This window comes from Myotis yumanensis, unplaced genomic scaffold (genome assembly GCF_028538775.1).
Source record: "Myotis yumanensis isolate MYYU_CA2020_CCGP unplaced genomic scaffold, mMyoYum1.0.hap1 SCAF_12, whole genome shotgun sequence".
Lineage (NCBI taxonomy): Eukaryota > Metazoa > Chordata > Mammalia > Chiroptera > Vespertilionidae > Myotis > Myotis yumanensis.
The window spans coordinates 33,054,493-33,081,172 of record NW_027223763.1 but is presented as its reverse complement, the minus strand read 5'-3'; the positions used below and the strand labels follow the sequence as shown (position 1 = coordinate 33,081,172).

The 26,680-nt window shown below is 39.4% G+C and overlaps 2 protein-coding genes across 9 annotated transcripts; one reads left to right on the top strand and one right to left on the bottom strand.

Annotated features, from left to right (window-relative positions):
• Positions 1–362: 362 nt before the first annotated feature.
• Positions 363–12,468, bottom strand: HNRNPK (heterogeneous nuclear ribonucleoprotein K). 8 transcript variants are annotated; one of them, XM_070431426.1, is made up of 17 exons: positions 12,343–12,468; positions 10,369–10,442; positions 10,182–10,266; positions 9,731–9,828; positions 9,029–9,085; positions 7,529–7,572; positions 6,588–6,660; positions 6,027–6,098; positions 5,416–5,529; positions 4,903–5,031; positions 3,975–4,282; positions 3,786–3,840; positions 3,409–3,492; positions 3,127–3,142; positions 2,968–3,050; positions 2,416–2,585; positions 363–1,693 (listed from the first exon to the last, which is right to left on the bottom strand). In XM_070431426.1, exons 3-17 carry the CDS (start codon positions 10,237–10,239, stop codon positions 1,660–1,662), a joined length of 1,395 nt encoding a protein of 464 aa, XP_070287527.1. In that variant the 5' UTR covers positions 10,240–10,266; positions 10,369–10,442; positions 12,343–12,468; the 3' UTR covers positions 363–1,659. The 8 variants fall into 8 exon arrangements, with proteins under 8 accessions (XP_070287527.1, XP_070287526.1, XP_070287530.1 ...); XM_070431425.1 differs by lacking the exon at positions 12,343–12,468 and adding an exon at positions 11,987–12,077; XM_070431429.1 differs by lacking the exon at positions 12,343–12,468 and adding an exon at positions 11,987–12,077 and having other exon boundaries at positions 363–1,633.
• A 113-nt stretch (positions 12,469–12,581) lies between these two features.
• On the top strand, positions 12,582–26,238 carry RMI1 (RecQ mediated genome instability 1). The gene is made up of 3 exons (XM_070430144.1): positions 12,582–12,708; positions 22,772–22,868; positions 24,182–26,238. Exon 3 carries the CDS (start codon positions 24,218–24,220, stop codon positions 26,066–26,068), a length of 1,851 nt encoding a protein of 616 aa, XP_070286245.1. The 5' UTR covers positions 12,582–12,708; positions 22,772–22,868; positions 24,182–24,217; the 3' UTR covers positions 26,069–26,238.
• Positions 26,239–26,680: the final 442 nt, after the last annotated feature.

Here is a 26,680-nt window from a genome sequence, read left to right as displayed (position 1 = left end):
TTTCCTAAATGTAAGAAAGTGGAACTATCTCCATGAACCCTTTTCTATGTAACCGAGTTTTCATGCCTTCTGGATAGTTGGAGGCCAATAGGCAAGTATTTTAGGAATTTATGAATCAGGAACCATATACTAGTTATTTTAATATTCTCAAACATCAAACGAACTAATTCTATAGATAGAAACAAAAGACCCAAAAATTTACCATGTAATGGGAGAACAGGAGCTGTAAAATTGCATGACTCAGCTCCCATTATGCGATACTCCCTCTTTAAGATTAATAGCCCAACTGCCGAAATTCTGTCTTTACCACCCCTACCAGATTCCATTTATAAATGCTAGAAAAACACTTCACACAAAAAATATGTAATTTAAGATTACTGTATTTCCTTACAAGAGGAACGGTTTAACAAATTTTAACAGGTGTCAATCAACCCTTGCTCAAATTGGGCACACGTCAAATCTAGCATTATGGGAATTTTATTCGGAAGTGAACTTAACTATTATTTAATACAAACGTCAAGATACTACACAAAACATCCACAGGAACTTTTTTCCCTTTTTTTTTGACTTGTTCACAAACATTTCCTACATAATCCAACATACAACAAAGAAATGGTACATCTTTTTCTTTCATTTTGCATACAATGGAAAAACAAGAATATATATATATTTTACAAAGTTTAACTAATAGACACTAAGCAGGCCGACAGTTTAAATTTGTTAAGAAATTATCTAATAAAAAATAACCAGAATTTATTTAGCGTCACTTCCATAACCAAATATTACTCTAATCAATAAAACTTGCTATCAGGCTTCTGGTATACATTTATACCATTACTTAATTTTTAGTGCTGCTCCCCACCTTGGTTCTTCACAATTACTAACATAGGAAAACTGTTGCAAAGTAGGGGCATTTATAAAAACAAAATCCCCAGCTTATTATAAGCATGAGTGGGTATGATGGAATTTCTTCCCAAGCAATGGACATTCAAACCATCCAGAAATCACCAGAACTGAATTTGCAAAGATTATTTTTTTTTGCCTAAGTCCAAGTCCAACAGAGGAGCTGAAAATCAAACTTAGTGTTTAGTTGGGGGTAGGTTGGGGAATTCAGCCATTTGAAAAATGACCATCTTAAAAAAAAAAATGACCACCAAAAATAGGTTCACTAAATTTATTTTAAAAATCATAAAACGTTTCTTACAAAAGAGCATTACATTCTGCACACTGCTCTGAATAGATGCCAGGGACATATGGACTATTATTACTTTTCTTCCCTGTCCCACCCCCCCCAAATGTTACAGTGACCACAAAGCAAAGTGTTCACAATAATTACATAGGGGGAATTTTCTAACCACCAACAATGAACAAAAATTAAAATTCACTCACTCTGCTGCTGTTTCAAAATTTCAATGTTAGTTTTTGCACACCCTCCCCCCCCCCACCCTGTTTGTAAGGAACTAAAACATTACATCTGGTGAACAGCAAAGATTTCACTACACCTCAAATGCAGAACACCTATGAAGCAGAGGAATGTTGGCTTTTTAAACAGAAGCAGATAAAAAAAAAAAGATGCAGGACTCCTTCAGTTCTTCACTAGTCTTAGAAAAACTTTCCAGAATACTGCTTCACACTATAAAAAAGAAAAAATATCTTGCATTAGAATCCTTCAACATCTGCATACTGCTTCACACTATAAAAGAAAAGAAAAAAAAGTACGAATTAGAATTTTTGTTCGTAACATCTTCATCAACATTAAGACAATTTCAATGCTAAATTAAAGCGATAAGCATGTCCATTAATAATTAGAAATAAGAATTAAAACAGCAATTACAAATTAGAGCAATGTAAAATTCAAGAAAAAAAAAAGATTAATAGTGAACCAGACATTAGTAGAGCAGAATTAAGAAAATGAAACAAAAAGTTGTTAATATTTGGTAGAAAAAGACAAGAAATGCCAGTGAAGGTGTGAAATGCTGCATTTTACAGCACCAATCATTTGTCCTGTAGAGGCATGGCCTGTGCCATATGGCAGACTGTGATTTGTTGTCGATTTAGTTATCTAAAAACAACAAAATCACTAGTCTTCCACACAGAACTAGACCAACATCCACTGAATCTTCTACATTTTCTACAGGCTTTGTATAATTTATAATAAGTGGTTTTGGCAGCAGTTTTCACCAGAGAAATGAGAAGTTTGCTTGGTTAAGGCTTCTTCCAGCAAGATTAGTACTGAATGTCTCCGTTTTTAGTAAGAAAGCAGAAGAAAATTAAAGCAAAACTATTAGAATGTTTAGAAGTTAGGTCCCCAAAAGGTTGAGACACCATGGCTTCTAAAAGAAAAATCAATTGAGAAGAAAAGCTTTTTAAAGTTTTAGTATGTGTAGGCTAACATAAAGCTAAACTTAAACTGACCTGTTCTGCAGCAAATACTGTGCATTCTGTATCTGGTCCTGTGTTCCTGTAATGGTAATGATCCGATCTTCGGACCCTTCTAAAGGCTCATCAATTTTGATCGAAGCTCCTGACTCATGACGAATTTGTTTAATCCTCTGACCACCTTTGCCAATTATAGATCCAGCCAGCTGAAAAGATTTTCAAAAACAAGCGTTTATGATATACTTTAAAAAAAAAAATCACATCACCTATATTTTAAAAGACCTTCGAGTTTAACTTTGCAGTTATTTATTCCGACTTTTAATCCACCCCCCAAAAAACTAGTCAAGATTTGGGTTACAATGCAATTACTTCAACATTTTCTTAATGAATCAAGGGCTCAAAACCATCTAACAGCTTTTGATAGTAGTGGACACCTGACAAATCCCAAATTGGAGGACACCCCACTGAAGTCCTTAAAAAACACAACTTTAATCCTAAAATGGAATATTTGTTAAAATCTCTTATTATAAGTTAGAGGACTTGAAATAATTCATTAAGTGTTTATTGTAATACAGTAAAGATACTTACATCTTTGGGAATAGTTACTTGTGTTGTAATAATAGGTCCACCAAGATCACCATATGAGCCACGACCCCCTGCATAGGAATAATCTGATTTAAATAATGAGCATTAAGTTCTTTTAGAAAACATGAAATAATATTTGATTTCACAAAGGAGAAAACTTACCATATCCAGAGCCACCCTAAAAATGGAAAGAAAAAATAGAAAATTACTTTGCTTTCAACTATTTTTCAGATATCTTAGTATTCCTAAAACTCCTCAGTTTAGGAAACCAAAGTTCCATATGCTCCCTAGTAAGTATATTTCAGAAGAATCCTTAGGGCAAGAAACTACTCAGGTACACAGCATTTAAAGAAAAATATTAAGGTGAAAAAAAGACACTTATTGGTGAGTAGGCAAACATCTTAATTATTCCTGATATGAGTGCAAACAGCCAGGATACTCAACCTGTGGTTCATAAGCCATCTGCCATTCTGAAGGGCTCCATGTATCTATTGCAGAGTCCCATGTTTCATCGGCACTGAAACCAACCTGTGTTGAGACAAAGAACTGTTAACATGAACCTGGCAGAATACTTTTGCCATAGTTACTACTTTTATATGCCCAATTTATATTTCTACATTACATACTTTGGGGAATAATGATGGCTCAATAAAGTCTTACTAGTCTGGCAAAGAACAAAATGATGTAAGTGGCTATCTAAGGAATGAATTTGTAAGACAAGCTTTTCCAGCAACATTTTCGTGAACAAAAATGTTCACTATACCATACTTGTAGATGCCTTACGCACTGAAATATAATTGATGATAAATGAAAATTCTTACCATGCCATCATAACGATCTCCAGGTCTTCCTCTCCTGTCATAGGCCATTAGATCCCTGCAAAAACAGTACTGGTTGTAATCTCAGGTTACTGACATCACACACATCAAATAAAGAAAAGTCTAACCCTGATCACCCCCTAAACTGCAGCCTCTTGTATGTTAGTAATATGTAGATGAAAAGGAACTTACCCTCCTCTAGGTGGTGGTGGTGGAGGAAGAGGAAGATTGCGAGCTCTGCTACCACCCCGGCCACCTCGTCCAGGAGGAGGGGGAGGAGGTCCTCGCCGAGGGCTCATATCATCATAATCTCTTCTAGATGGAGGCATGGGGCGCCCACCCCGACCAGGAGGCATTCTGTCAAAACCACCTCGTCCCCGCATGGGAAATCCCACAGGACGGCCACGACGGTCATCAAACATCATTGTAAAGCCACCATAATCATAAGTTTCATCATAAAAGTTGGGATCATAAGGCTGTGCACGTCCTTTGATGGGCGACTAAAACAAAAACAGCAATATTACACACCAAAGAAAAATAGACTTGATAACCACTCTTTTTACAAACAAAATATCTAAAGTCCTTTTATTTTTCCTGGGAGGTACTTCAGACGGGACAGGAATATAGGCAAAAACAGAAATATAGGAAATAACTGGAAAAAAATGCATTATTTTTTGTGAGTCCTAAACAAAAAGTGAGCTTTACTGCTTGGGGGAAGAAGTAGCAGCTTGCTACTTTTACCAGACTATCTTAAGGGACTACAACCCCTTTTGTTTCACAATGGAGTCTATGAAGTGACCACTCAGAGGGATAAAAGGTTCAGTATCTTGGGTGAGCCTGTAACTCATATGAACACTACCGAACACTATCAGTTGGAAGCTCTGTGCAATGTAGTACTGTAGAAATTTCCTTTGAAGGACTAAAGGCTATAAAAATCACACCAGCAATCAAGACAGTTCTCCAGTCTCTCAAATTATTTCTAAATTAAAGTAATAGCTAGCTAAAGATAGGGGATTGAAAATTGCTAGGGAAAGGACAAAAGACATTTGTCTAAATATTCGGAAATACTTTGACATCTGTTTTAAGAAGTTAAACATGCAGATAAGCATTCTTAAGGTACCTCTGATATAAGATCAAGGATGATCTTTATGCACTCTACAACCCTATCAGGTTTTCCTCCAATAAGAACGACTCTGTCAGTGGAATGAGGACAGCATTCCTGGAAAAGCTTGATTGTTGTCTGAGTGTTCTGTATTAAAAAAAAAAAAAAAAAAGCATTAACCAAAACAAACAAACAAAAAAACCCACCCCAACAAAACAAAAACAAGGAAGTACACTAAAGAGGTTAGGAAACCTAGGAAGGTTCAGATAAATGTATCTATCTATCTTAAGTAAACCCACTCCTCTCCACCCCAAATTTTGTTGGTAACCCTAGGACTTTTTTTGGGGGGGGATGGGGATGGGGGGGAAGCACACCAAAATAATGTGGTCAGGCCTTATTGTGGTATTTCAACAGCAAATGTGATGAGGAATCTCAGGGAAGAAACTCAGAAGGGTAACAGAAGCCAAGCCCACTACACCAAGTATATATGAAAAACTATTTTCCAGTAAAAGAAAATAAAAGTGACTTTACCTCTCGAAGTTCTTTGATTTTAGCACCTTTGACCCCAATAATCCCTCCTGCCAGACTCTGATGAATCAACAGTCTCAATTCGCAGTCAAAGTCGCTTCCTTTATAGTGTTGGTACTGCAGAGGGAGAGTTATAAAATTTTAGTTCCAAATTAAGGATTTCCCCAATACACACTTATCTGCTATAAGCATAACATACTGTTGCAGTGAGCAACCTGAATTTATATTTCAATAACTTTACCAGTTATGTGCTTATTATCCTCAATAGCCAGGCCCAAAAAGGACATTCTGCACCACCTTAAAAAACTATTTTATTTTCAGGTCCTGCAACACCATACCCACACTGCAGCCATTTAGCATGTCGCTGTTACTACAATATTATTATTAACATTCAAATAACATCATAATATAAATGACTGCAAAGCACTTTGCAAATGTAGTTAATTCCCACTGCAGCATGGAGCAGGGTCAACAGTGAGTTGTAAGACCATTCATTTATCATGTTTTTAAGCCTTTTTCTATAGAGACCGGAAAAGCACACTATGTTAAAAATAAAATTAATCCCATGGGCCAGGCTCCATACTTCAGTGGGGTTCAATGGCACTATGACATACATTTAAGCATTCCACAGCATCAGATTCGAGCGGGAGCTGGCTGGTTGCAGTGGGTGATGGCAACTGCAGGCCCTGAAAGTAGAAAAATAAGAGTAATAGGTTAAGTGTCTAGTGTGATCAGGCTATTGTCGCATATATTGGTAAAGCTACTACAACATATTTCACATCTACATCATTACATAGCGAGAAACTACACTAATCTACACTAAGAATGTACAATGGTTTTCTCTATATACTATAAATAATTACAGAACTTAAAAATCCTCAAATTTAACGAAACAAAAACAAAAAACCTCCTCTAAAACTAAAGCCCATAAAATATATGCTAAACCCATGAAAATGCATGACCACAGATATTTTTAGTTCAGATTTACTCCGTTGTGGTCAGACATTTTAAAAACAACGCGAATACAGCAACCCTGTATACTATAAAGCAGGTTGTACAATGCTGCTACTACAACAAAATGTTATACCCACTGTCTCTCCACCTCCCCCATTAGGCCCCAATAAAACATACTTTAACCCTCCCCAATCAACAAATACATAAAAAAATGAGCCTACCTCTTCCAAGGTAGGGATGATTTTCTTCAGAATTTCTCCAATTGTTTCAATATCAGCACTGATACTCAATATGCTGTCAAACATCACAAATACCAGATAGTACAAAAAAGTTGGAAAAGAAAAATGAGTTTTGTGTTTATCACTAGCATTCATACAAACTTTTCCAGAGAAGTAACATTTAATACTCCCCATTTAAAGTAGCCTATTTATAGGTTTACACATGCATTTTTGTTTTATGCCCAATACAGACATGATAACAATATTAGGAGACTTGGAGAGAGACAGAGAATGGGCTCTTGGAAGGGCTCAGATTAAGTGGGCAATAAATTGACCAGAACTGAAGCAGAGTTGAATATTTATGTTCCCCGCCACCACTAAGTTAATTAAGGATACCCTCGCTGTTACATTGGTAAAACTGGCACACCTTCTCTTAGGCAAAGTGGGGAATATGCAAGTGGTGAACATTATATTTGGAGTAAGGTTATGGATTCCAGTTAGAAATTAGATCACTAATGGGCTCTGCAAGAAAACAAATACAAATGCAAGACAAAACAAAGACAATACAAATGAGAAGTGAAGGAAAGTGAACCAGAGTTAGCATTTCATCAGAAAAAATTATGAACAGGCAAATGTCGGGAAGCAAGGTGGGCCACAAAGACAGAGCGAGAGACTATTTTGGTAACAATTTGATTTACAATGCAGCAAATATGCAACACTTGAAGCTGTGCTCCTTCCATCGAAATAAAATTAGTGGATCGTTTGGGTGGGCAACTCACGGTAAAAGTTCAGTGACAAAAAGACTTAATGGGGAAAATAAGACAGAAACTTGAAAAACAATACACCGTCTAAAGGGGATACTATTTAATTATATAAAAGGCAGGTAATAAAATACAGTTCTCTCTTTCTAATCAGGCAGTGAGGCATAAACTGTTGGGACATACCGCTCGGGGCCACTGCTGTCTGGGACTGAAACACTGGCATTGTACTGCATTGGTCATTGGCGTTCGTGGATGTTGGCATTGGGCATGGGCATTCAATCAGAAGTTGTCAAGTATGGTACCCGTTTGGCAACGAGCACATTTTTGGGCATAGCCAACCAGGGTTTTCACATGGGCGTTCAGGGGCGGATGGGCCAACGTCATGGTGGGCAACGCAGGGGTAAGTCGATCCAGTACATGGGCAACGGAGATATATGGCCAAAAAAACAAGGAGAGGGAAAAGGGGGAAAAGCAATAAATTTTAATTTAATACAAACTATACTCATACTCTCAATTAATGAAAACAAGTTTAAGTTGTTCTGAAGACTAACACAATAATGGACTCTATATCTGACTGTGGCTTAACATTTAAGGACCTTAAATGACGGTACTATTTTTTTTCTTTTTAAGAAAACAAACGATGTTTCAGTAGCAGGCTGGCTCATGAGGGTAGACACAAAACCTGTCATGACTCAGTTTACTTAAGTTCTTGAGGAACGGGGAAATTAATAACCCAGATAACTATACAGAACATCTGGATTAAAAGGAGAGAGGTTTATAAAAGACAAAACAAAAATTCCCACACCACCAAAAACCCTAACTCTTAAAAGACTAGTTGGTTTCCTGGAGGTTTAAAAGGCATTCCTAGATCCTAACAGGCAAGTTTGTAAAATTTTAAGCAAATTTTCAAGTTCAGTTTACAGTACTCAAGAGGAACATACAAAGATCTGCGACCAAGAGAGAAATGAAATACTGTAAGTATTCAACACAAAGTTATTATTTGCCTCCATTTCAGCAAGAAAACATTTAAGAGCGTGTTCACTATGAGAAAAAAATTTTTTTAAAAGGAATTTAGGTGTAGCCAAGTCCTATAAATATGCTTACTTCTGGTGATACCAACATTTAATGTGTCTAATCACAAGAGTCAACCCACTATAAAATATTAAGACTAAAATCAATGGCACTGACATAAGGTTTCCCAATCTTAAAAATAAGTGCCTTCTCTTTACCCATATTTAAATCATGCAAGCTCAACATTAATTTGTGTTCCATGTGCAAGCTGTTAAACAGATGGACGATTAAAAAAAGGGAATAAAAATTTCTGCGTTTAATCAGCCACCTGCAATGGCTTTCAGTAACACTGTAATTGATTCACACACGGGAAATGATGCAATTAAGGGTCTTTACACTGTCGTTATTTCTAATTAAGATGTTATCCTGCCTGAAGTGAATAATTTGGTGCAAAGTTATTAGAAAGTGAAGAGGTTTAATATAGACCTCACCACCCAACCCAATCCAAACTTTGTTAAATAAGGAATGGCAAACCTTGAAATTATCTATGAAATTGATTATTATAAATGGCATGTATCTAAACTATTAAGTGATTTCTATGATGCAACTCTTTAAATTTCTACGAACATAAACTGAAGCTGGAGTAGTAGTTTTAAACTCTTTAATACTTACGTCTGTACGCAGAGCCTTAATATTCTTGCCTCCTTTTCCAATCACTGCCCCAGCATTCTGGAAAAAGTAAAAAGACAGATTAGTTTTGCCCCTTCCTTCCTGTGTTCTCAAGCTTTAAGCAAGAAAAAAATAAAATAAATAAAAAATTTAGCCCTCCCACTTTTTCTTGTTATAGCGATAAAAATCTATTTGGGGTATTAAAAAAAATAATACAGTAAAAAACAAACAAAAAAACCCCCACCAAGGCAGAAATTTTAAATATTTAGAATGTCAGTATACACTGAACTTATTAAAACTTTAGCACTGATTAATTTCACAGTACCCATCTGTGAAACAAATAATATAAATATTAGTAGTAGATACCTTTTCATTGTTACCTGATAGTATCAAGTGAACTGCCAAATTGCTTTCTAATAAATTTGCAATGCAATCAAGACCCATTAATGCTTTAAGGATTACCCACACCCTTCTCCTGGTTTAACCTGTTAAGTTGCTCAATATATTAAGGGATTTCATTTTAATTATTACGCAAACAAACAAACATACATAAACAAAAAAACAAAGCCACCACATGGCCTACAAGTCCTTGTGGAGCCACACAAATCTTTCATATTCTTCAACCTTTAAGGCTTTGAAGGCTTCCAAGAGGGCCAAGCCAGAACTTAAAACCCATTTTCAATTTTCCAAGAATAAAATGAATACCTTGCTCTGAAGCAGAATGCGTAATTCAACCATCTCATCAGTGTTCCTAGATCTTTTAAAAGCTTGTTCCTCTTCCATATCTTCTGCAGGGCGTTTACCTAGAAATCAACAGTTCCAAATTTCAAAGAAAGCACATCATCTTCAAAAGGCATCTTTAATCATAAAGTTTTAATTTAACTAACTTAAGCTTAAATTAGAGAAAGCCACTATTTTCTATCTTAAGAGATTTGTTGCTAATTGTTAAGTTTGTTTTAAAAAGGCCGAAGGCACTCGGATTCTTTGACTTTTAAATATGAATCAAAGCATGCTCCCTTTCAAGTTTTCTAAACACAAAATATGGGAGTAAGGATTACTTTTAGTTCATAAATAAAAGCCAAGCTGTAATTCACAGGGACCTCAGACTAAACACAGATAAAAATATAAAATTGTTAAAATTAAAATGTCTTCTTACCAAATTCACCGTTGGTTTCGGTGTTGGGGAAGGTTTCCTCTGGCTGTTCAGTTTCCATTTTCTTGGATTATATGGACACACCAATCTGTTAAAAAAAATAAAGAAGCTAGTCCATTTGGCTTATTGAAAAGTAACCTGTAGCTAAATATTTTTAAAAAGCAAAGACAGGACTGTTTCTAGAACGTACCAATTATATATCCTTGCAGAGCAGAACTGAAGTGTTCTGGGCGGGACCAACTGACACCCTAGTGCTGCAGTAGCCTACAAAAACCAACACAAATCAGTTTTGCCTTTGGTTGCCGATTACTAGATACGAACAAACACTGATCTGAACACAACAAACTAAAGAGCCATTTCTTCATTTTAGGGTCTTAAGCCCTCCAATAATTGCCTTAAAAATCCAAAAACACTTTTAGTTTTTTCTTGTACAAAGGAAAACAACACTAAAGCCACTGGATCTAGTCCCACTTCAAAAACTAGTTATTTATTTTACATAATACACACATATAAAAACAAAGGCACATGCATCAGCCCACGAACCTCAATTCTGTCCCCGAAAATGTACCTTAGACAAAGATACATAACAAAGCTAGTTTTATAGAGCAGCCCCACTCCGCCCGGACTACTCGATTATCTGCGTTAACCGAGTCCTTCAACACTAACTACCAAGGTATTTTACGCGACGCTAAAAAGGGCGCAACCTAACAATTACACATCTGCAACCAGACTGGCGACGGGACTGCAAACAGCCTTTTATCTCCCCTCGCAGGACTGGCAGAAGACATGTGGCCCCCCCAATTAAAAAAAAAAGAAAAAAATTGAGAAAAAAAGGCGGGGGGATACCTAGGCAGCCTAACGCTTAAAAAGGGCAGCACTTATGCCGTCCATAACGTTTGCCGACAACCATTCTTCTAAGGACTCACTGAAACCCTCTCTTTCGGGCCCATCAGTCAGTTATATACGGAGGTATGGCGGCAGACTTGGATAAAGGAATGTAAAGATCATCTATAAAAAACACCACCACCACGCCGACGCGGGGTCTAGCTACAAAAAAAAACACCAAAACCACGTTGATGCGGTCCTTCGATCACCATTCCTCCGGCCGCCACAATCGCTAAGTACGCGCGTGACGAGCCGAAGCCAACATGAACTCCCCTCCCAACTCCCGAGACCGGGATCGGCGGGAGCCGAGTAACAGGAGCCGAGAAAGCCGGAGGCGAGCGCAGAGGCGCCGCACGTCAACTCCCGGATCCGACAGGAAATGGCCGCCCTTGTAATGGCGACTACGTGCTACTAGGCGGAGCCGAGCGCCGACCCCCTCCCCCACCCACCACGCGGCCCCGAGATCTCGTCCCCGCACCCTCCCCCCACAGCGGGAGAGACAAAGCAACGGAGGCAGCCCCGACCACCCGACCTCTCCGCTCCAGCCCCAAGCCCAGGCCCGGAGAGCGGGAGAGCCGAAGCGCGGCGGGACCCACCAGAGACTGCGGCGATCTGTACCGCCCTCGGGTTGCCGCCCGCCGGCCCCTTCTCCTTCCCCAACAAGAGGCCTAGTCCCCAAGACAACAAAACTACAGCTCATCCTGCAGGCACATGCCTCGTAGCGCCCCGAAGCCTCCAGTACCCCAACGCGGACTGCGGATACGCTCAGGGAAATGGCGGAGGTGGGGGGAGGGGAACCGAGCAACGTTTCCTCGCTGAGAACCGGCCAACCACCAAGCAGCCCCCCAAACGCCTCCCTCAAGCGGCAAAATTGGCCTCCGACTTTCGCCCTCACGCGCCGTCCGCCCAGCCCCGCTCCTCACCGCGCGAGGTCGTCGTCCCTATGCCGCCGCGCCGCCTCAACCGGTCACAGCTAGACAGAAAACGAGCGCAGGGCCCCGCTCTCCCCCGCCTCCCGCGCTCTCCTACGCCGCCGCCGCGCCCGATTGGCTGCTTGGGCTTCAGCGGTGGCACCTAGGCGAAGCGATTGGTCTAAGGCCGCGTCAATCAAAGCGCCAGAGGAAGGAGACACCCCCGCCTCCCACCGGCGCCTCCCTTCAGGCTGTGAGGCCGCTAAGGGCCCGAGGAAAACCGGACTTGGAGGAAGTCAACGCAGCCGTTAGGGAGGCCAATCCCCTGCCTGAGTCTGTAATACCCAAGTCCCAATAACCCCAATTACCTATAGGCTGTAAACAAGCGGGACGTAAGCAAGACGTAGAGGTTGGTGCAGCAGAGAAACAGAGGATAATGGCGTCTGCAGCGCTTTCGCCTGGACCGCCCTCCTCCTTTCCCGTTCGCGCACTCACTAGCTGGGGGAGGGGAAGGATCTCTCGCGAGAATTCAAGCCGGTCCCGTTCACTAGTACAGGGAGGGGGCGTTTTCGGCCCGAAGCAATCTTTTGGGTTTGGAGGAGGGGCGTGAACTCGCGGCAAATCGGGCGGGAAGAGGCCAAATAGGATTAGGGCGCGCGCCGTTTCGGTTCCTGTTTTCTGAGTCGCGCGGCCCGGGAGCTGCTGTTGCACGAGGGGGAAGGCGAGAGTCCCAGGTCGGTAGTAGGCTCAGACGAATGCCACCGTTTCCTCGGGCCACACTCGCGTTTCCCCCTCTCTCCACACCCCCCTCCCGCCCGGGCTGCCCGGCTGCGGGGCGAGCTGCGGGTCGGTAAGTGCAGTCCGCCCGCCCGCCCACCGGCCCGGCCCTCCCCGCGGACACCCGCTGTTGGTAATGGGCCGCAGCCCCCGTTGGGCGGGATCCCGGGTCCGCGGGGTTGTGGCGGTGAGCCTCCGAGTCTTGGAGAACTTGTCCCTCTGGTTCCGACCTTGAGCCCGCACGTCCGGGGGGATCCAGGCGTCTCTACAGGGCTCCCCGTTATGAAGAGACCTTTCATTCTATTTCCTCTCTCTCTTTTTTTCTTTTTGTCAATGGGGCCTGCGATGCGAGTATTCTGTAGTGTCGCTGCATTTTATCTGAAAAATTTCTGGAAGTAATATCGCATTCATCCCAAGTGAATGCAAACATCAAAATACGCGTTCTGGTGGTTCACCTATTAAAGAGCTTACGGTGTGTCGAGGTATTCGGCGGTGATCTGAACATCAGAACCTCGCCGAGGGCCAGTGTTTCCGGTTTAGCTGTCCATCCAGTTTACACTCGCTTTGTGTTAGGTCACTTCTGGGGCCCCTGCGCTAAGCTTTGACGGTCTCCTTTCTGAAGGTCTCCCCGAATCCTGCCAAACCCGGGAAATCGCCCGGCGTGGTGGTGCCCAGTTCTCACATCACCACTCCTCAACCCTCCTGGCTTCCTCTGCAACCCCAAACTCACACTTTAAAAGTGTTGTAATTTACACATAAAGCTAGATCCACCATTAGCAGAAGACACTCATCTATGTATATATTTGTAACGACAAATTTGCGCTGATTCATGATATTGTAACTTGATTTCCCCCTTGAGTAATTTACAAAATAGATGTAGCCAGCACCTATTTTAAATGGCTATGATTTCGTCTGTCCTTTATCTTTCTTTTACTTGCCTAATCAGGAAGAAAACTCAGAGGGAACTGAGGACTCCGTGAAGCAGCACTTACTGGCTGGGAGGACAGTTAGCTACTGCGAGAGCATAGTTTCTGGGATTGTGGAGTTTATTAAAGGTCTCTTTAAGTCAGCGGTTCTCAACCTGTGGGTCGCGACCCCTTTGAGGGTTGAACGACCCTTTCCCAGGGGTCGCCTAAGACCATCGGAAAACACATATATAATTACATACTGTTTTTGTGATTAATCACTATGCTTTAATTATGTTCAATTTGTAACAATGAAATTGGGGGTCACTACAACATGAGGAACTGTATTAAAGGGTTGCGGCATTAGGAAAGTGGAGAACCACTGCTTTAAGTGGTAGTATAGTTTTTCTAATGGTCCCCACCAGGAAGAGTGTATCATAAGTCTTGTTGAGAGGTAAAACTTAACTCATGTTTTGGTTCTATGATACATAGTTTAGATTTTCATTAAGTGTACAAGAATTGATGAGTATGTGTTGGCTGGGAATACTTGGATTGTAGACATCTGTCCATTGGGATTAGGATTTGCAACATTTAATTGAATCTGTCATTTAAAATCTGGGACATTTCCCTAATACGAATGGGCACTTTTAGGGGCACTGTACTAATGATGCTTTCTTTCAAACTAGTATTTCTGTCGCAGCCATCATTTTCTGCCTCGATAAGTAGAGATGAGGAATGAACAGGAATGCAAAGTGAGCAGCCCTATCCAGGAACTTCTTCCAATTTTACTGTCTTCTCACTGGACCCTAATTGGTGAAAGCTGTTACCTTTTCTAAATGCCATTGTTGCATGTTTTTGTTTTTTCCCTTTTCCACTTGTTTTCTTTCTTATCTCTTATAATTTATTGTAAATTTACCCTTTAAATTACAGGAAAATCTGTCTTTTCACTATCCTTTCATCCTCTCTGGTTTTCAGCCAAACTATATCATTACCTTTGCTCAGTCAAGGACTTGCCAAATTTATTGATACATTCAATGGCTCCTTTTTTGTGTAATGAACTATATGATCACTTTGGACTCCCAATGAAATCAGAGCTACTATTACTTAGGTGGGATTTTCATTAATTTTTTTAAAAATATGCTACTGATTTTGAGAGAGAGAGAGAAAGAAAGATGTGAGAGAAACATTGATCTGGCTCCAACGGGGATGAAACCCACAACCTGGGTATATGCTCTGACTAGGAATCGAGCTGGAGACCTTTTGGTGCACAGACTGATGTTCAACCAACTGAACCACACTGTCCAGGGTGGGACTTACTTTAGATAAGCTAATATAATTGAGATTGTACATTGTCTGTCTGGGTGATTATTTAAAATATCATAGCTAACATTTCCTGAATTCCCCACCATGTGCCAGATTTTGTGCTGGCAGTTTAATCATTATTTCAGTTCTGTGGGTAGGTTGTGGTTATCTTTGTTTTATGGATGAGGAAATTAAGACTAAGAGAAATTAAAGAACATGCCTGAGGTCACATAGCAGACTTGGGAATCAAACTCCTAAATCTATTCTCTTTCTGTTTTTTTTTTTCTTATATTAGGTTATGGAAGATCCACAAATAGCTTCACTGATTACTTCTTTCTGATTTCAGTCATTACATGTAGTCGAGCCCCCCCCCCCCCTAATTTTCAGGAAGTATCTTCAAGTCATCCCAAATGAATTAAAGCACAGATTACCTTTACTTTTTAGATGAAGGTAGTGGAAACATTGAATGATTTAAGTCTCAGGTATTGGTTGAATGCTATATACAGTGCCCAAAAGGATAGCACTTCTGCCTCTTTTTCTATTTTTTTAAAAAATTAAAAGCCCTAGCCAGTTTGGCTCAGTGGATAGAGTGTTGGCTCTCAGACTGAAGGATCCCGGGTTCGATTCGGGTCTAGGCTTTATCCTGGCCCTGGTTGGGACTCATGCAGGAGGCAACCAATCGATGTGTCTCTGTCACATTGATCTCTCTCTCTGTCTTTCTCCCTCCCTTTCACTCTCTAAAAATCAATGGAAACATATCCTTGGGTGAGGATTAACAAAAAAAAAAACCTTGAAATATCTTGAAATATGTGAGGCTCATTGAAAATTAATCTAGAAATCAAATATGCTTAAGTCTTAGTGATGAGTGATAGAATTTTCCTACTCTTTTCTTTCTGCTCAGTTCCTGCAGTCAAGATCTCAAATGTAGATTATTGTGGTCAGCCAAGTTTAACATGCACAAAATATCAATCAAAGTGTGTTTAAAAATTTTTTCATGATTACAGAATTAGTGGGGATTAAGATATGTGTAGTTTTTTTTTTTTTTTTTTTAAATATATTTTATTGATTTTTTTACAGAGAGGAAGGGAGAGAGATAGAGAGTTAGAAACATCGATGAGAGAGAAACATCGATCAGCTGCCTCCTGCACATCTCCTACTGGGGATGTGCCTGCAACCCAGGTACATGCCCTTGACCGGAATCGAACCCGGGACCCTTCAGTCCGCAGGCCGACGCTCTATCCACTGAGCCAAACCGGTTTTGGCAGATATGTGTAGTTTTATAACTGGCCTTTTCTCTACAAAATAAAATATGAACATGTCATTAAACTGGCCTTAAAAATGTTTTTTTAAAGATGCTATTATCTTACATTTCTTAGATCGTTGCTGTTTTTTCCCCCCACACTATAAAAACAATGATAAACACTCTGGAACATAAGTCTGTAATTTCATTCCTGATTGTTTTCTTTTAAAAAAAAAATTAATTTATTTTTTATATTTTTCTTTTTTATTTAAAAAAAATCTTTATTGTTGAGATGATTACAGATGTCGCCCCCCACCCCCCCCCCCATTCTCTGCCTCCACCCAGTTCTCGCCCTAGGCTTTCACCACCCTATTGTCAGTGTCCATATGTAATGCATATAAGCATATAAGATCTTTGGTTGATCTCTCTCCATAACCACTCCTCCCTTCCCTCTGATTCTTTTTTTTTTTTTAATTAAATCTTTATTGTTCAGATTATTACAGTTGTTCTTCTTTTTTCCCCCCATAGCTCCCCTCCACCCAGGTCCCACCCCACCCTCTGCCCTTACCCCCTCCCCCACTGTCATCCATAGGTGTATGATTTTTGTCCAGTCTCTTCCCGCACCCCCCACACCCCCCCCCCCCACTGAATAGTCAGTCCACTCCCTTTCTATGCCCCTGATTCTATTATATTCACCAGTTTATTCTGTTCATCAGATTATGTATTCACTTGATTTTTAGATTCACTTGTTGATAGATGTGTATTTGTTGTTCATAATTTGTATCTTTACCTTTTTCTTCTTCCTATATGAAACCTTTCAGCATTTCATATAATACTGGTTTGGTGGTGATGAACTCCTTTAGGTTTTTCTTATCTGTGAAGCTCTTTATCTGACCTTCAATTCTGAATGATAGCTTTGCTGGGTAAAGTAATCTAGGTTGTAGGTTCTTGCTATTCATCACTTTGAATATTTCTTGCCACTCCCTTCTGGCCTGCATAGTTTCTGTTGAGAAATCAGCTGACAATCTTATGGGTACTCCCTTGTAACTGACTTTTTTTCTCTTGCTGCTTTTAAGATTCTCTCTTTGTCTTTTGCTCTTGGCATTTTAATTATGATGTGTCTTGGTGTGGTCCTCTTTGGATTCCTTTTGTTTGGGGTTCTCTGTGCTTCCTGGACTTGTAAATCTATTTCTTTCACCAGGTAGGGGAAGTTTTCTGTCATTATTTCTTCAAATAGGTTTTCAATATCTTGCTCTCTCTCTTCTTCTGGCACCCCCATAATTCGGATGTTGGTACGCTTGAAGCAGTCCCAGAGGCTCCTTACACTATCTTCATATTTTTGGATTCTTTTTTCTTTTTGTTTTTCCGGTTGGGTGTTTTTTGCTACTTCGTATTTCAAATCTTTGACTTGATTCTTGCGATCCTCTAGTCTGCTGTTGGAACTCTATAATATTCTTTTTTTAAAAAATATATATATTTTATTGATTTTTTAGAAGAGGAAGAGAGAGGGATAGAGAGTCAGAAACATTGATGAGAGAGAAACATTGATCAGCTGCCTCCTGCTGGGGAAACATCCACTGGGGATGTGCCCGCAAGCAAGGTACATGCCCTTGACTGGAACCGAACCCAGGACCCTTCAGTCCGCAGGCTGACGCTCTATCCACTGAGCCAAACCAGCAAGGGCTGTATAATATTTTTTATTTCAGTCAGTGTATGCTTAATTTCTAGTTGGTCCTTGTTCATATCCTCGAGGGTCTCACTAGATTTCTTGAGGGTCTCACTAAATTTATCGGCGGTTTCTAGAAAATTCTTGAAAAACCTTATAAGTTTGGTTTTGAACTCTATATCCAGTAGTTTGCTTTCCTCCATTTCTGTCATTTGTGACCTGTTTCTTTGTCTCCGCATTTTTTTATGCTTCTCTGTGTCGATAGAGTGGCTTTGTGTGCTAGGTGTCCTATAGGGCCCAGTGGTTCAGCCTCCCCAATTACCTGAGGTGGACACTCTTGGTGCACCCCTTTGTGGGCTTTGTGCACAGTCTTGTTGTAGTTAAGCCTTGATTGTTGTAGGTATCATTGGGAGGAATTGACCTCCAGACCAATTGGCTGTGAGAATCAGCTGTGTCTGTAGTGAGAGAACTGTGCTGGGAACACCCTTCTGGGGCAAGACTTGCTTCAGTGGGGCTTTGGTGCTCACTGAGTCTGCCCTCTGAGTGTGTCCCTTATGGATCTGAGGAGTTGTAATCTGGATGGTCCCACTCTGACCACTGGGTACACTGGCTCTTGGATGTCTAAGGAGGTGCTAATCTAGCCTCTGCCTGAGGCTACCCAGCAGGAACTATGGAGAGATCTGCAGATTCCTCTTCTTTGTTTGGGGTTTGGAGGTGCCCAGATGAGGCCTAACTGTGAAGCAATGCAAGCTGCTGTGGGGCCTTGGGCCTTCTTTTGGAAGTTCTGGGTCTCTCTGACCCAGCTGCAGTTTGTTAGGTAATTTTCAGATTGCAAAGGGCCTGGCCTTTCATATGCAAAAGCCTCTGCACACAGCTTGGGTGGGGTGGGGTCTCAGGGGATCAACAGGGCAGATCAAGCAGCTATGGCTGCTCCCCAGTCCTACCCTAAAAAGCCCCGTGTCTCAGTGTCCTGGTAATCGCTGCAAGCACCTCTGAGAGAAAGCCGCCTGCGAGTTCTGACCGATGCCAGACTGTCCAGTTTCTCCCCGTATGAGTCTGGGTCCCCAGAGATTCGCCCGGAACTGGAGTTCAGAGCAGTTGGGAGCTTGAGACTCCCTCCCGATTGAAAAAGACAACCGTGTCCTCAGTTGCCAGCCCTCTCTGCGTGCGCCTCTGTACCTCTGCACTTTACTTCTGTACCTCCTCTGAGTCACAGTGTGCTTTTCTCTTTCCTTCTAGTTGTAGAATTTCCACTCAGCCAGCCTTCCTGTGGTTCTGGATGATGTCCTTTTTGTCTTTTAGTTGTATTTTTGAAGTTGTGCGAGGCAGCAATTTTCGGTGTTTACCTATGCCGCCATCTTAGTTTCTCCTCCTGATTGTTTTCTTAAGATTAATTTTGGAAAGTAAAAGAAGTGCATTATATGGTACGAGCATTTCTTAATGTACAATTTAAAAATATATATATACTTCTGAGGATTAAAAGCTGTTTTTTGTATGTGTGCTGATGGGAAATTGTACTGCCTTCGCTAACATCTTCCCTCTGAGTTGCTTCTACCTGCAGTAACTATGGTTACTCAATTTCCTGAGAAAGGTAGAAATGAAAACCTTAGGAATTACCTGAAGGGGAAGATGAAAATAATAGGATTTACTAAATTATTAAAGGGCTCAGTTATTGAAATCTAGCTAAATATAATACAGATCCCACATGTTAATACTTTTTTCATTTGATTAAAAATTTTAATAAGCTTTTCTTTGTAACCTGTAGAAAAAACAATCCTAGTATACATAGAATTATTTATTTTTTGTTAATCCTCACCTGAGGATATTTTTCCATTGATTTTTAGAATGAGTGGAAGGGAAGGGGAAAGACAGAGAGGGAGAAACATCAATTGGAGAGATACATCGATTGATATGAATAGCCTACTTCTAGACCAGTGATGGGGAACCTATGACACACGTGTCAGAGGTGAAACGCGAACTCATTTTTTTTGGTTGATTTTTCTTTGTTAAATGGCATTTAAATATATAAAATAAATATCAAAAATATAAGTCTTTGTTTTACTATGGTTGCAAATATCAAAAAATTTCTACATGTGACACAGCACCAGAGTTAAGTTAGGGTTTTTCAAAATGCTGACACGTGGAGGTCAAAAGGTTCGCCATCACTGTTCTAGACCATACTATATATACTATACATGTTATGTAGGCCTCATTTCCATTCTCCATAGGCCATAGGTAGGTGGTGGATGAAACATATTTTGGCCAATTTTAGCAAAGAGTCTGTTTCTAGTTCTACCCTATAATTGGCATGTTGAACCCTTGGAGCTTTGGAGCTGTAGCCTACACACTGCTTTTAGTCCTCTCTTTAGGGTTTTTGTACCCACTCAATGTTTCTCTGTTTTTGGCCCACAAAGATCTTATTCTTTGTTATGGAGTGTAAGCTATGTATTAAAAGTTTTATTCCTGTATATCCTTCTAGAGGTGATTTAGGCATATACAAGGAAATAGAAATATGCTTGTCTTCCTTTATTTTGTACACAAAAGTTAGCACACTGTTTTGCTTTCCTTAGCAATAAGTTAGGAAATACTTCCATTTAAATCTGAGAGCCAGTAATTATAATGATCTTAACTCCTTTAAAATGTTATTCATGTAATTCTCACAACTATAACTACTACTTTCAATTTTAACCATGTGTTAATAATATGAACACTTGTTTAGGGTGGCAGAGTTTGTAAGTGAAAAATAATTGGCACCACCCTAACTGGTTTGTCTCAGTGGATAGAGTTTTAGCCTGTGGACTGAAGGGTCCCAGGTTTGATTCCGGTCAAGGGCATGTGCCTTGCTTGCGGGCACATCCCCAGTAGGGAGTGCGCAGGAGGCAGCTGATTGATGTTTCTAACTCTCTATCCCTCTCCCTTCTTCTCTGTAAAAAATCAATAAAATATACTTAAAAAAAAATTGGCACCATAGTTGTACTCTGAACCATTAGATTACTTACTAGTACTGGCTCTCCTAGCTCTTGTATTTTAAAAAAATTTTTACATAATAAAGAAACTTTACTTTTTAACCAATAACATGAAACAAGTTCTTGAGTTGTCATCTAGTAATTTTGTGTAAGGGAAACTAAAAGCAGCCCAAATAATTATACTACTATTCATTGTTCTAACACTTAGACAGAAAGTATTATTTTAGGCTGGCTGCTGCTTAATACAGGTTACAAGTAACTATTTACTCCTTTTTAAAAAACAAACAAACCAAAAAAAACGTATGTTTTTATTGATTTTAGAGAGGAAGGGAGGAGAGATAGAAACATCAACAATGAGAGAGAATCATTGATCTGCCGCCTCCTGCATACCCCACACTGGGGATCCAGCCTGCAATCTGGGCATGTGCCCTGACTGGGAATCGAACCTTGACCTCTTGGTTCATAGGTTGACGCCCACCCACTGAGCCACCCAGCTGGGCTATTTACTACTTTTTCATAGATAAAACCCCTGACCTCCAAGAGAGCTGTAGGCGGAAAAAATGAAACCCCTTTTTCTTTCTTCAAAAAATTGCATGTTTTTTTTTTTAACTACATCTAAGAAAGAAAAAGTCAGTACTGATATGTTACTTGAACTAAAAGACATAAGGAACCAGACAATGTATATATTGATTAAATTTCTAAGAAATACGAGGTAAAAATTGAAATCTTTGGATAAGTTTTAAGTTTCTACAAAGAAGTAGCATTTGCCATTCGACATAAAATGAAGACCTACCGTATATAATATACAGAAATAATACCTTTCACAAGAAATAGCTCGAGCTTTGCTAATGGTTCATATCCCATTAAGGCATCTAAAATGCCAATCCATGGAACAAGTACTTCTCTCTTCTTATCTATTTATGCAGTAGTTTTCATAGATATCTGCCTGAAGTCCCAGGCAAGGCCAAAAGTTATCCAGGACTTCATCCCTGTTCTGCCAGACGTAGGTCTAGACCAGTGGTTCTCAACATTCCTAATGCTGCGACCCTTTAATACAGTTCCTCATATTGTGGTGACCCCCAACCATAAAATTATTTTCGTTGCTACTTCATAACTGTAATTTTGCTACTGTTATGAATCGTAATGTAAATATCTGATATGCAGGATGTATTTTCATTGTTACAAATTGAACATAATTAAAGCATAGTGATTAATCACAAAAAAATATGTAATTATATATGTGTTTTCCGATGGTCTTAGGCGACCCCTATGAAAGGGTCGTTCAACCCCCAAAGGGGTCGCTACCCACAGGTTGAGAACCGCTGGTCTAGACGGTTATCTTTTCCTGGTTATCCTCCTCCACCTTAGTGCTGCCACTGCCATGGGATCCCAGAGCCCCAGCTTCCTTGGCCTTGAACTCTTTCTCCCTCTGCAGGCAGTGCTGTTTAATTTCAGCCTCAGCTGCTTTGGCCTGCTTCAGCCTCCAGTCATTTGTGGGCCTTGGACACCTTCTGGGTGGTCCACTTCTCCGCCTACAGAGGCCTTGTGACTGAGTGGCCACAGAGGTGGTAATTCTGAGGCCTAGGTGAGCAGCCTAACTGGGCCAGATTTGTCCTGGGTCAGCTGACCTAACTGCTTAATATCTGTACCTGGGCTGGTGCTCTGCCCTCTATCCTCTCCCATCTCCTTTAATTTTTAATAGTAACCCATGAAGTAAGTACTATATAGACAAGGAAACAAGTTTAGCGGGTATAAATTTCTCATGGTCACTTGCTTTTGTTCATCTCACTCCAAACCTCATTTTTAAAATTCTGTATTACCTATACTCTACCCTGATTGATAACAGGGATCTGAAAAATCATGCCTTCAAACTCTTACACTTAGGAAAATAGGCCAGTGATTCTGCAGCTTCCTCATAACCTTTACTGCTTCTTGTCTTAGCTCCTGGGGCTATTTCTGAGCAGTAGAAGTTACAAGTACCCCACTGAACAACCAGTTCCAAGTCCTATCATCAAATCCTATGTTCCTGCTCCAAATGGTAAGTTTTCTTATGGATGTATTAAAACTTTTATAAATTTTAACTCTTAGATATTTTTTAAAATATATATTTATTTCAGAGAGGAAGGGAGAGGGAAAGAGAAACATCAATGAGAGAGAATCATTGATCGGCTGCCTCCTGCACACTCGCTACTGGGGACAAAGCCTGCAACCCAGGCATGTGCCCTTGACTGGAATTGAACCCAGGACCCTTCAGTCCTCAGGCCGATGCTCTCTCTACAGAGCCAAATGGCTAGGGCTAACTCTTAGATATTTTTATGTGTAGAAGGAAAAAATAATACTTTTGTGAATATAGGGTTGGTTAGTCTTTACTGTTTTGCTTCTGTTTTATCATACTGAGAAAATCAGAAGTATATTTACCTCACAGGACTATTGAAATTATTTAGCTAAACAAATAAGATGCTTTATGTCAGCTCAGAATTTATTGTTATTTGTTTTAACTTTATCCTTAGACTACATATTTAAATGCTGTATGGTCATGCACAATGGTATGTTTTAATAGAGTATGAATTATAGCTATGAAAATAATCTTAGTGGCCGAAACCGGTTTGGCTCAGTGGATAGAGCATCGGCCTGCAGACTGAAAGGTCCCAGGTTCAATTCCGGTCAAGGGCATGTACCTGGGTTGCGGGCACATCCCCAGTGGGAGATGTGCAGGAGGCAGCTGATCGATGTTTCTCTCCCATCGATGTTTCTAACTATCTATCTCTCTCCCTTCCTCTCTGTAAAAAAATCAATAAAATATATTTTAAAAAAAAAGAAAATAATCTTAGTGAATATTGTTTCTTTTTTTTCTATTGCCTGAATAGTTAGGAGGTTGCTTTTATTAGAATTTAGAATATTTCTGAAACCCAAACTCAGATTTTGTTTTAAATTATTAAAATCTGATAATTATATTAACAATAATTACTATTTACTGTGTGTCTTTCATAGATCTGACATTATGCTTTAAATGTTATGTAATCCTCATAACAACCCTGTAAGATAGATGGTGTTATTGTCGTATTACAGATGAAAAATCTGAGCTAGAAAAGTTAAGAAATTTATAATAGGTCAGAGAAGTAATTTGGCTAAGTTAGCTTTCAAAGCTTTTGCTTTTCTCATAATATACTTGTTGTATTTGAATTTTGGATATGTAGAAAGTGAAAGAATTTGAAGATGCTGAAAGTGAGAAAAATTAAAAGGGTATGGGTATGCCTGTTTGTGCATTGTGCATAATTAGGCAACATTTAAGTTGAACTATAATTCTAAACACTGAATTATAATTCTTTTGCTTTTGTTTTTTGTTTTTAGGTAACAGATGTATAATATTTCTTTTATTTAAAAGAAATGAGTGTAACTAGTGTTGCATTAAGAGTTGAAACCTGGCTTTTAGCTACATGGCATGTTAAAGTACCTGTAACGTGGTTGGAAGCTTGTATTAACTGGATCCAAGAAGAAAATGATAATATTAATTTGAGTCAAGCACAAATGAATAAACAAGTTTTTGAGCAATGGCTCCTTACCGATCTGAAAGATTTAGAGCATCCTCTTTTACCTGATGACATTTTAGAAGTCCCAAAAGGAGAGCTGAATGGATTTTTTGCTCTGCAGATTAATTCATTGGTTGATGTAAGTCAGCCTGCATATTCCCAGATGCAAAAGTTGAGAGGAAAGAATACTATGAATGAGTTAATTACAGCTGAAACACAAGTAACCCAAAAGCCTTGGGAAGCCAAGCCTTCACGAATGTTGATGCTACAGCTAACTGATGGAATTGTACAAGTGCAGGGAATGGAATATCAGCCTATTCCAGTTCTTCATAGTCATCTTCCTCCAGGTACAAAAATTTTGATATATGGAATCATTTCTTTTCGTCTTGGTGTTCTCTTATTGAAACCAGAAAATGTGAAGGTGTTGGGAGGAGAAGTAGATGCTCTTTTAGAGGAATATGCCCAAGAAAAAGTACTTGGAAGATTAATTGGGGAACCTGATCCTATAGTTTCAGTCATACCAAATAATTCTAACCAAAACATCCCTAGAAATACAGATGATCTAGAGCTTGAATTAGAACCTTCTGATGAAGAACTCTTGGCAAGTCTTGATGAAAATGATGTGTTTGCAGCAAATAATGACACCTCCTTGGAAAGAAGACGTTTCAGTATAGGTAGTTCCTCAAATACTATTCCCACAGGACAGTCAAGTTTTGAACCAGGACTTGTTATTTCTCCCAGACCAAAGGAGAAACCACCAAATCAATCTGTGCATTTCACTGATGAAGAATTAGATGACTTTTCCTTAGCAGAGGCCTTGCTTTTAGAAGAAGCTGTCCAGAAAGAACAAATGGAGACTAAAGAATTGCAGCCATTGACTTTGAACAGAATACCAGATGACAGTATAGCAAGATCTTCATATAAGCCTAATACTCCGAATAATTTTTCTTTAATTGGCAAAAATGGAAATGATAATTGGAATGAAAATAATTTATCTGAACAAATGACTGATGAAGACCACAACAATGGTGTTTTTTCAGTTAATCATAATGTATCCATAACCCATGGTTTTTCAAATAAAGATAAGAACTCAGAGACAGATAATAAAGTGAAACAAACTATCATCAGTTCAAATGTACATTCCTTAAATAATACAATATTAAATAGAGAACTGGTCAGAACTCCAAAAAGAAGTTCACAAATTTGTAATGGAAATGATCAGCGTTTACGGAATTATTCTTTAAAATCATCAGAGGACAGCACTAAACTTTCTAACACCATGGATTTGTATTCTCCACCCTTTATCTATTTGTCTGTTCTAATGGCCAGCAAACCAAAGAAAGTTATAACAGTGAAAGTCAAAGCCTTTATCGTAACCTTAACTGGAAATCTCTCAAGTTCTGGTGGCATTTGGAGTATAACAGCAAAGATTTCTGATGGAACTGCATATCTAGATGTAGACTTTGTAGATGAAATACTTGCTGGTCTGATAGGGTTTTCAGTAGCAGAGATGAAAAAGTTAAAAAAGGACCCTCTTCAATATCAGAAGTTCCTGGAGGGTTTGCAGAAATGTCAACGAGATTTAATAGATTTGTGCTGTCTAATGACTATTTCATTTAATCCCTCCTTGTCTAAAGCAGTGGTACTGGCCTTGGAAGATATTAATGTGGAACACCTTGAGAACCTAAAGAAGCGATTGAATAAATAATTTACTAAAACAATATTAGAAAACAACGAAATATCTAGAATTATACTTGTCCTTTTATTTTTGAAACTTTCTGTTCATAAAAGGGAAAAGGAAGTTTCACAACTTATTTCAATTTAAAAGTGTTTAATGTTTGTTTAGGTTTTTTAAATAAAATTTTTTTATTAGATGAACTTGACTCCTGTTGTTGAGAAATTTGTTTTCCACTTATTTCATATAAGATGATTGCTAGAATATTGTATTAATGTTTACTGATGTGTCATATTGTTGAAAGTTAACAATTTTAGATAGATAGTTGTATTTCTGATATATTGAGTACTCAAAACTGTTTGTTCAGGGGTTGGGAATATCTGGCCCACAGGTTGTATGAGGCCCACGAAATCAAGGCCAAGCCATGTAGGGTGAGTTAATTAAATGTTTGACCAAATATGGCAGGCTAATTTTTAAGTTGATAATTTTGTATGGCCTGCAAATGATGTTATAAATATCCAAATGGCCCTTGGCGGAAAAAAGGTTCCCCACCCCTGGTTTATATTATTATATTTAGGAGAATATAAACCAGTAAATCAGAATGTCAGGCTTTCAGATGCAAATTGTCTTACTGGTTTTTATTTT